The sequence below is a fragment of the Propithecus coquereli genome, unplaced genomic scaffold (assembly GCF_000956105.1).
Source record: "Propithecus coquereli isolate 6110/MARCELLA unplaced genomic scaffold, Pcoq_1.0 Scaffold502, whole genome shotgun sequence".
In the NCBI taxonomy this organism is placed as follows: Eukaryota; Metazoa; Chordata; class Mammalia; order Primates; family Indriidae; genus Propithecus; species Propithecus coquereli.
In genome coordinates this window covers 1,058,480-1,069,845 of record NW_012150864.1, presented here as the reverse complement: position 1 = coordinate 1,069,845, position 11,366 = coordinate 1,058,480, and the positions used below count along the sequence as shown (strand labels likewise).

Here is an 11,366-nt window from a genome sequence, read left to right as displayed (position 1 = left end):
GTTGAATTCAGTTTGCTAGTATTTTCTTCAGGATTTTGCATCTATGTTCATCAGAGATATTGGCCTATAGTTTTCTTTTTTTATTGTGTCTTTGTCTGGTTTTGATACTGAGGTGATACAGGCCTTGTAGAATGAGTTTGGTAGTATTCCTTCCTCCACGATTTTTTGGAATAGTTTAAGTAGGATTGGTATTAGTTCTTCTTTGAATGCTTGGTTGAATTCAGCAGTGAAGCCATCAGGTCTTTGGCTTTTCTTAGATGGGGAAATTTTTATTACTGCTTCTATCTTGCTACTTGTTATTGCTTTAGTCAGGTTTTGGATTTATTCCTGATTCAATCCTGGTAGGCTGTATGTGTCTAGAAATTTATCCATTTCTCCTGTGTTTTCCAATTTATTGGCATATAGTTGTTTATAGAAGTCTCTAATGATCCCTTGATTTTCTGCAGTATCAGTTATAAAGTAAAAAAGATAAATTATCAATTTAATAAAAGCATAGAAGTCATTCTATACCAATTCATGAGAAACAAAATAAATTATAGTAAACTCAAAACAGAAATTTAATGCAGGTCATCTTCTAAAAACTTACAGCAAGCATGATGAAATATCAGAAGCATTTTCATTAAATTTGGGAATAAGTAAATACATTCATTATCATTGCTAACATTCACATATTAATAGTTTTGGAGAATCTGAAGAGCCCAGACAGTGTAATAAGGTAAGAAAAATTAGCACTTGGAAAGAAGGAGATAAAGGTGTCAGTCATTATTTTCTGCTCACAATAGTAGAAATTTAAAAAAATCATACAAATTAGTGCAATAAGGAAATTCTGCAAACTTGTTTTATAGAATATCAACATGAAAAAATATGCAGTATTTTAACATAATAGCAATACATAATGAGAAGTATATTTAAAAAACCATCATATACAAAAATATATGAGGTATCTAATAATGAACACAGCAAAAATATATATAAGACACTTTTAGGGAAAAATATAAAACCTTGGTAAGAAACACAAACTAAAAGTTCAATAAATACCGACGTATACTATACACACAGAAGCAAAGGTTTGCTATGGTAAGGCCCTTAATTGTGAAACACTTACAGATTTCCATTTGAGATTCAGACTAAGACAAAGATCACGCAGTTTAACCTTTATGAAATATTGTACTGGAAGTCTTGACCTAGGCATTAAAGATACAGTAATGAATGAAAGTTAGAAGGATTGTAAAGGAAGAAACAAAGCTGCTTTTATTTGCAGATGATATGATTGTATACACAGAAACTCTAAAGAATCAATTAATAAAATCAGAATGTGTAAGAGAATTGTGCAAGATTGCTGGAGGCAGTGCACACATACGCTTGCAAAAGTAATTACATTCCTCTATACCAAGAACAAATGAAATTTCAGATGATGAAATTTAAAATTGCTGCACACCTATTTCCCTTGATAAACATGGTCAGTCCTCCAAACAATATGATGCCTCCCTTTTCAGTCTTTATGTGGATTAATTTTATATCCTCAAATATTTCCCTACATGGCAGCCATAATGCTTTCCCTATGTGAATTTTCAATTTAAACATCTACTATTCATAATCTGGTTGTTCAACTGAAGTATATCTTAATTTAAATTATGCACAAAAAATAATCTGAAAAACTCACTTCATTTTATGACTTGGCTCTGTAGATGTTGAAGGTGGGGGTAGAGAGGGGCTTTAGCTATTGGTTAAAAACAGAACAGTTCTGGCAGAGGCCTGAGCTTCGAAAGATGGTGTAAGTGGATAAAATGGTTGACTGAGCAAGGACAATGACTTTTCCAATACCACTCACTCATATCTATAGTACAGTACCTATATTTGGATATGGAGAGGGAAATATTGATTTGTCCAAACAATAACAAGTCTAATACAGACTTCATGTCTGGTTGCAGTATAAAATTTTCATTCCAACATTTCTCCAGAGTAGTAAATGTGCCCCATTCGTAAACATGATGTCTGGACAAGGATTGGATAAATGATTCAGTACAAATAACACAATGCTCTCCTGAATGTTTCTGGTTAAATATCAAACCTATCTATGGGCCCTTAACTGTCCAAGGAAGCAGAGTGAATGGTCCTCCACCAGCCCCTAGCAGAGCTGGAAAAACTATGCCGTCAGCCAGAGTGTTGGGCTAAGGCCTGGAGAAGGTAGCTCAGACTTTAGGAAAGTCCTTGGGTAGGTGGTGTTGGGGGCGGTGCAGCTGCTGACATAGGACTGGGGTGCAAGGTGGAGATTATGTGGAGCTCAGGGTATCTCTATTCGGAATAAGGTGAAGTCCGGGCCTGAAGTGAGACAGGGGCTGGTCTGTCTTGTGTACCAGGTGCAGCCACAAGCAAGATTTTCAGTGTGGCGTAGGGCAGGTTTGAATCACTGTGCAGCCAGGTGGCACAATAATACACACCAGAGTCACGTGCTTTCAGATTTTGCAGTACCAATTTACAACTCCTCTCTGTACCTTCATAAGCATGGTATTTCCCTCGGCTGATTTTTGAATCCACCACAGCTTTGGAGGTGTAGAAGGAGTAGTGCAGAAGGTGTTGTGGGGCCTTGCTCTCCTGGTAGAGGTACCAGTGGATGTACTTGGTACTGCGTTAAATAATATCACAAGTGATAACAACAGCCGATCCGGTTGGCCTGATGATTGGCATCATTCTCCCTTCCAAGTTGGGTGATATCTGACTGGCTGCAATGGGAACAATGAATGTGGGATTCCTTAGGATGGCATCCCTTACACAAACAAAACAAACTCATTAGCATCTATCTATGCAACATACTTACCACGAGACAGAAAAGCTAGAATTAGAGGGAAAGCCCACTGCATGCTTTCCTCTTTGGATCTTAGACAGAAAGAACCATATGATAAAAGGAGCAGAATAGCCTCTCAAAACTCAGATCCTACTCAGAAGTGATCCCTAGGACAGAAGGCAGTGGATAGAAGCGGGTCTTCTTGACAAAGCCACAGGCAGAGAGAAGTGAATTCTGTAGAAGCCTCCCAAGCTGTTCAAGGGGTGGGTCCCTGGGACGACCTGCTCAAGTCACTTCAACAGCGCCCTCCTGCGGCAGCTGACAGCAGGCCCTCTGCAGGAGAGAAGGCAGGAGCATGGGGAGCTCAGGACTGCAGCAGGTGGAGGGCAGGTACAGCAGGAAGCTGACCCTGGATGCAGGGTGCCTGGGCCCTGTGGAGTGAGCAGTCCTGAATCAGGTCACTCCCATGCACTCCAGAGTTTCCATGTGTTACAGCTGCTGCCACAGGCTTGTCTTGTGCTGAGGCTTCTTTAGCATTGACCTGAATCACCTTCCTTTGTACATCTGTAAGTACACTTCCAGTCACCTCCAATTCTGAGAAAGCTTTAATCTGCTTGATTAAAAGAAATTAAGAACAGGTAAGTTGTTCTACATTTTACTGTAGTCAAAGGCAAATGGATGTTTTTGTGTTTGTGATGCAAACCACTTTGAGGATATCAGTTCTTCCTCAATTTAAATGGCCCCCACAAGTAGATTTGTGGGGGATTTGTTTTTAAAAAAACCATACATGGTTCCATGCCATGCAATATTTTGGACATGTTCATATTAAAAATTATGTTTTTTATCTGAATTTCCAATTTACCTGGGCATCCTATGTTTACTTTGGCAACCATACCTCAGAAAGTGCACTGATAACCTGTAATGCACTTGGATTGATAGATAGATAGATTAATAGGTGGCCAAACAAATACAGTAAAGTGATTGTAAAAATTAAAGTGATACTTATACAATTTCCCCCCCCACTATTTTAATAAATATGTTTGGATATATGTTTAAAATGCTCACAATAAGAAATAGAACAATTTCCCTCTTGGTTGTTGCTTTGGCCTCTCCCTGGTAATTCATTTTCTGCCATCATAACAGCTGGGAATGTGAAGGGTAGGGGACTCTGGTTGGTGTCCTTTCTGCCTCAGGGACCACATGTGCAGGGACATGAGGAAAGACCTTATCATCATGTTACCTCACCACTTGTTACCTTACCACTTATGGATAGAGATTTAGATGTAATAAAACTGAAAACAAAACAAAAAAAATTAGAATTTAACATTGATGAATTGCATTTAAGTTGCAAGTGACATTGGCCTGTCTGAGCCTGACATGACAAGCAGTGACCATAGGGAAAAATTGATAGGTTTAACTAAAAGCTATATTCAGACTTGTACTCACTAAAATGTGCTGAAAATAAACAACAGCAAATGCAGGGAAATCTTATCAACATATTAGGGAAAGTGTTACTATCTCTACAATAATATATAAGACTTCTTACAACCCGGTAAGAAAAATTAATACTCATATAGTAGAAAAGCCAAGGAATATGAAAAGATAATTCACAAAAGATGTAGTACAAATGGCCAATACACCTGTGAAAGAGTGCACTCCTTATTAGAGATAAGAAAATGCAAATTAACTTTAAAATCCTCCTTATTTTTTGAACACTGCTGGGGTTGAAATCTCTACCACTGCAAACTCTATGACCTTGGGAAAGTCAGTTAACCTCTCAATTTCTCATCTGTTAAATTTACTTATCCTTTGAACTCACAAAGTGTTTCTTGGAAGATTAAATGAGATAATATGTATAAAGTACTTACTTAGCACAGCAAGTATCAGATAATGAGTACCCATATTTACCATTCATTATAATTATTATTAATTACTATAGAATGATTCCAAATAAATTAATGACAAAACATTAAGTAATAAATAAGAATTTTAAAAGAAAGAATATTGATTTCCTTATGTATAATCTTGAAGTGTGGGCATGTTCTTAAGTAAAGTATGAAACCCAGAAGCCAGATTAAAATGTATGAAAACTGAATGCCTCAAGACAAAAATATAAATATGAATTTCACATAGTAATTCATATTATATACTGCACATATGGTGAACAAAATATTTATCTCTTTAAAAGTTAAAGACTTATTCTGAATAAGTAAGAATAATTGAAAAAATCAGTAAAAATAATAAAAATATTGTTACATGAATAGGTTGAGGGAGAAAAGAGGGAAGAGATATCTAGGATGGAAGCAAAAATCTCTAAATGACTTTCATTTCATAATTTTGACTTCAGATACATATAAATGTTTTACCTACACAAAACACACATAAAAAATAAAAAAGAATTAGTTTCAAAATTATAAAAATAGAAACTGAAAGAAATGAAGCTAACTATTAACATGTATCAAAAGTGATGTAAAATATAGAGAATTATTAATATCTCAAATGATTTTTTAAAACAGTATTTTGATTATATACCCTAAAACCAAAGAATGAAAGATAGAGAAAAAGAAAGAGAAAGAAATAAAATGAAGGAAGAAAGGGAGGGAGGGAGGGAGAAAGAAATCTTAAATTGCATCCTCTGGGCTGAGTGTTGTTAGTGGTGATGACGGTGTACTGTTTCTAGTTATAATTTAATGTATTCACGATGTTGATACTGTTAGGAAGCAAGGTTTCAGTATAAAACAAAAATGCAAATATAAAATTTTAAGTATCACAAAACCCTATGATCTATCATTTGAATTAGTTTTCTCTAAGAAATGCTTATTTCTTAGCTGTCCACTGACAAACCAGAATGTAATAACAATGCAGAATTAACAAGCACTCCTAGCATCGATGTTGGGGTCTATAAATACCATTTTTCACTAACAGTACTAGAGCTCAAATGAGAAATGGCTGAATCCAGCACTGGGGCATGCTATGCACAAGATAAACTATGGCAGCTGGTCCACCTGGCAGCAAAGAAACAACTGGAGACTGAGGTCATGCCAAACGACACAGGAGACAACTGCAGTGGCTCTCACTCATCATAGATAGGACATTCTGAGCACCAAAAGAATAATACCTACACACAAATTTTGAGGAACATTATATAAAAAAACACACAAGTTCGTTGATAGAACTCAAAATATAAGTCACCTCTGGAGGTTGCCAAAGCCCTATCTCATTGTTCTGAAAACAAAGAAAAAGAAAAAGAATCGAACATCTCCCTTGCCATTTCTGTACAAACTATATTGCAGGATACCAAAGAGCTTAAGAATGAAAGTTCTTTATGTTATTATCACAGCCAATAAGTTTTGGAGAAATACTAAAATTAGAAAATTACCACTATGTAACCCCAAGGATATAATGAATTTAGATAACACCATGAATTGCTTTATAGTTCTATCACTCACACTAGCTCTACTTCTCTCTCCACCATTGTTTCTCGATCTCCCCCTGCTTTCTCTACCACTCTGTATATCACTCTATCTCTCCATCTCTATGGCCATATTTCTTGTTGTTTTTCTTTTTCTATTGCTGTCCATCCCTTACATTTTTCCTTCTAGATCTCCCTTTTCAGGCTCTTTTTCTCCTTCTCTATTTTGCGTTCTCTCTCCTCTTTCTTATCATCTCTCTCCACATCTACATCTGTGTTTCTATCTCCCCACCTACACCTGTTTTTTTTCTCTCTATTCTACCTCTCTCATCTATTTCACTTTCCATCTCTGTCTTTCTTTCTCTCTTTCTGTCTCTTCATATTATGATCATAATAGCTACTTTAAAGACTTTGTGATTCCAAAACCTGTGCCTTCTCAGCATTGGCGTCTGCTGATTGGCTGTTCCTTTGGAGATATTGAGATTTTCCTGATTCTCCATTTACTGAGTAATTTTGGATTGTATCCTGCACAATCTGAATATTATGTTATAGGGCTCTATATAGGGCATTGTTTAAATACTATGCAGAATTTTTTTGTTAACAGGCAATTGCCCAGTTAGGTGTTACAAGTTCCTACCTACCTTTGGTGTATACTTCCAATCAGTCCTGTCTCTAAGCCTTTGCAGTACTATTCAGACCGGTCCTGTGTGTGCGCTGCTCAGTGGCCATTCCGGGACCTGAGCAGTGTCTGCTCCTACTGCAGTTTGCAAAGCCTTTCAAAGTTTGGTAGGCTGTTTGGGGTCTTATTTATACATGCACAGCTAGGGGGTGAACCCAGGAGTCCAAACACAATTGCATGAGATTTCTCTTAATCTCCCTCCTCTCTGCAGTCTCTACAATACTTTCCAATTCATGGGAGACCCCCTCTGGCCAGATAGGGTGGGCTTTAGTGTACTGCTGCGCTGTGCATTTCCCACAATTGTGTCTGCCTCCAGGGTCAAGCAGGGAGAGGATAAAGAGAGAACAAAAGCCACTACGATTCTCTCTCAGGCCCACAGCTTCTTTGGTCAGAGAAAAGGTTCCCTTTTCTCAGAGTTCTAGGCTCCTGGCTCTTCATGGCTCCTGTCACTGCCACTGGGACTTCCTGGGGCTGAGAAAGAATGAAGAAAGACAAGAAAAGCACAAACCCTAGAAAACCAGGGCTGTCCGACTGCAGAGAGTTCCCCTTTCTCCATGTCCTCACCTGCTGCACAGTTCTGTATTTCTGGTTGCCTTTGAGTCCAAGCCAGGGGATACTTGAGGGAAAATAAATGAGAAACTTATGTGAGTCAGTAGTACTTCACTTTCTGATTTCCCTCTCCAATTGGCCTGCTGCCATTTATTTTTCAGAGTTTTCAGGTTCAGGGTTTACAGTTGCATTCAGTGAGAGAGACGGAGCAGAATGGGCTCGATCCACATTTTCAAGATCTGGAACTCACTCCTGACAATGTGAATTTGAAGCTATTTCTATTAAGAGGTGCAGTGTATTTCCCCACTTATTAATAATCATGAGGTTCTAGTTGTGAATCTAGGCCTCAAGAGGCCTAATGTGCTTCTGCGAGCTCTTGGATTTCCATCACTGTCATAAGAACGAGTCCAGCCTAGCCTGCTGGAGGGTGACACACCACGCGCAGCAGAGCTGATTCATTCCAGCCCAGGACCTTGACCAGCCAAACCCTGTCCCAGCCAACCCCTCAGCTGACTAGCACGTGACCAAACCCACCTAGATCAGATCAGCCTGGGTCAGATCAGCAGAACAGCCCAGCAAACACATGCACTTGTAAGAACTAATAAATAATTTGTATTTTAAGCCACTGTGTTTTGCAGTGTTTCTTAGACAGTATTATTGTGGCAATAGAGTGGGTAGATAGATGGATAGAGAGATAGATAGAATATACACACACACACACACACACAAAGAGAAAAGGAAAGCTAGAAATACATGTATTATATATAACATACAATATATGTATAAATAAATGTATATATGATTTTAACATTTGTATTAATATACATATATCTAACTTTTGCTCTTTATATATGTTTTCTATCTCAGTATTTGCCTCTATTTCTATGTATCTATCTCTATCTTCCTAACCATGCTGCACTCCATGTGTCCACATGTAACCTTCTGTCTGTGTGGCTCTATGGTTCTCTCTCTCCCTGTCTCTCCCCTGACTCCAGTTCTCTCTTCTGGTACCATTCCTTGTTTCTCTATGTGTCTACATCCCCCTCCCTCCTCTCCTTCTCTATCATGATTTTTGTACCATAATCTCTCCCTACTTGTTGTTTCCTCTCTCCCCATCTTCCCTCCCTCCCCACCATGGCTGCTCCTCTCCTCCTCTGTTTTATATTTTTGTCTCTTCTCTCTCTCTCTCCCCTTATTCTAGAGACCTGAACCTCTCTCTGAGTGTCTCTGTCCCTCACTAATTCTAGTTATCTTTTTATGCTGCTGTCCCATTCACCCTCTATTTTCCTATCACCCTCACTCCTCTCTCTGTCTCTCTCACTTTCTCCCACTAGTTTCTGTTGCTGTCACTGTCTCTGTAGCGCCCCCTCTCCCTCTTCACACTCACCTCTCTCTCCTGTCTCCTCTGTGTCTTCCCTTCTTCCTACCTGGCCTCCCCTCCAGCCTTCCTGGGGGCCTGTGGGTCTGCCCAGGTCGCTGTGATGGGACAGTGGTGCAAACTCACGATTGTAAATGTTCTTCTGTTTCTCCTGGTCGTTGTCCCTGTCACATATCAAGAGATCAGAATTATGATGATGATGATGGAAGAATTATAAAAAAAAAAAAAGGAAAAACGAAAAGAAAACAGCACTGCCTTGGGGAGGAGAGGGTTATAGCACACAGAGGAGATTGCTTATATCTCTGTTCCAGCTTGCTGTGAGATGTTGCCTAGCAACAATATGGTAAATAGTCTACTTGCCATGAGTTATTACAATCTCCTGTGATGTCATGAATGGGGGTCTGTCTTCTCTATGTCACTGTGAGCACAGTGAGGCTGGTCAATAGTGTTTGTGATGAGCTTCACTGGGCCAGACCCCTCAGTGCCAAGAGCACTCAGCGCAAGGCCTGGAGCATAGTGGGCATTTCATGTACAGTCATGGCGTAAATCATCATGTGTGGGCTTTGGAAGAATCTCGTGAGGGTGTCAGTAAAGCTGGGAATTATATAATGTGTGTTCTTTCCATAGAAGATTACAAGGAGCTGCTGATGAACAGAATTTTCACAGGGCCAGTCTGGGCTGGGGAATGGGTAAGAAGGAGTGACTCTTATGGAAATTATCCCTGATCATCATGGACTAAAACAGAAGTGGACATCAGAGGAGAGAGGAAGTCAGAGTGGGTGGATGAAGGGCCCCAGGTCATGCTCCCGGCCCTGTGCTGCTCATGTGGCCCTATAGGTTCCCAGAAAGTGGCAGCGTCTCCTGCCAGTGTGTGGCCAGGCTGGGCCAGACACAGTTTCCAGGGAAGTTGATTGTGTCCCCGAAACCTCAGCCAAAGCTCCATGTCCTGCCTGCTTTTCCCACCGGCTCTGTGGCTGCCTGGTGCATGAGCACTTCAGGAACCTGCCAGTTCTGACCCACCTCTGCCCACTCCACGTGGCCGCCATGCTCCACACTTCCCTTGCCTGGGGAGGGTCGTCATGAGGCTCTGCCTGGCGTGAGCAGACAGCAATGTCATACCACAGGCTACTTCTCAGTCTGGATGGAGCTGCCAAACAGGGACACTTTCGAGAGTTTGACTTGAGAACTCATAATTCCATGAGAATGTATTGCTTTGGAAAAGACAGAATAAAAGCTTGCATCCAAGCACTGCCACCTAGAGGTGGTACGTCGTCGGGAAAGCCATCGTAAGTGGGATAATAACACCCCAGATGTGCCATCTCCCAGGTGCCAGCGATTGTGCCAACTTGTTCATTGTTAAAATAAATGCTAAGTTTGTTTTTAGTACAAGTTGATTCTTATAAAATGTGTTCCTTATAATAATACTTGAAAGGAGGTATAATCAGCCATATTTGACAAATGAGAGAATTGGAATCTTAAATGCTAAACTGCTCGAGATAACTTAAGAAGCAGGTAATGGAAACTGAGTCTAAACTCAACTCTAACAAATTCCAAAACACACTACCAAGCATTTAATAAATATAGAATTCAATATAGAGAGATTCTTTTTAAGCTATAAAGTATAAGAGATCATAAATAAAATGTCAGAAAGATTGCAGAAACTCAAGAGTAGCTTTCAGATGTCACTAAACAAAGAGCATAAGATATGCTTGAAATAGTATTTATTCAATAATTATTGTGGACCTCAAAAAGTAATAGAAATTTATTCTAGCACTTTTAAGTTAACAGCTGATGGTCTTGTGTAAAAACATTGATTTTTAAGGTCATAACAGAAATCCTTGATCTATTAAGTGATATCAAATACCTTTTATTCAGTGTCAAACATTGTACATATTTATTCCTTCCTTGACAACATAAAGTGTTACTTATTCACATTTTGCACGTGAGATTGAGGCTTACAGAGGTTAAATAACTTAACTGAGGTCACCTAGCTAATAAAGAGCATATCAAGAATTTGAACAAAACTAGCCAGTTTCAAGAGCCTATGCCCTAAGTAAACTGCTTGGCTGCTCATGATTCAGGGATTAATTTCTGTCTTCATTGAGCTTGTGTATTTTAATACAAAATAGGATGTTGTTATACTTCCTTTTTGTTTTCAATTCCCTTAAAAAGTGCAGTAGTTCATTGCATTGAGTTACTTGCACTAGCTTCTAGCACCCCCTCCTGGCCATTAGAGGTATATCATACATGTTATAGTCCCCTATATTGGAGCCCCGGTAAATGGAGCAAAGATTTAGCATAATGAATGGAAAAGCCCCAAAATACAAGGAAGATTCCAACTACATGTATTAATATAACGTGCTTTCTAGTTTTAGGCAAGAGACTCCTCCTTGCAGGGTCCTCATTTCCCCAGCCTGAAAATGAGAGGAGTGGGTGATGTTTCTGGTCTATGCCAGTTCTAATTTATGTTTCTGAATTGAATTGATAATCCAGATATTGAAATAACAGGTGTGGTAGAATGAAATATGGGTTCTTATCATTTTTTTTGCCCCCAAAATAATTC

At 39.1% G+C, this 11,366-nt stretch overlaps 1 gene segment (V, D, J or C); it reads right to left on the bottom strand.

The window, feature by feature from the left end:
• Nucleotides 1–2,295: 2,295 nt before the first annotated feature.
• On the bottom strand, nt 2,296–2,861 carry LOC105820060. The segment is given in 2 exon segments: nt 2,296–2,723; nt 2,819–2,861. Coding segments are annotated over 2 exon segments (471 nt in total).
• Nucleotides 2,862–11,366: the final 8,505 nt, after the last annotated feature.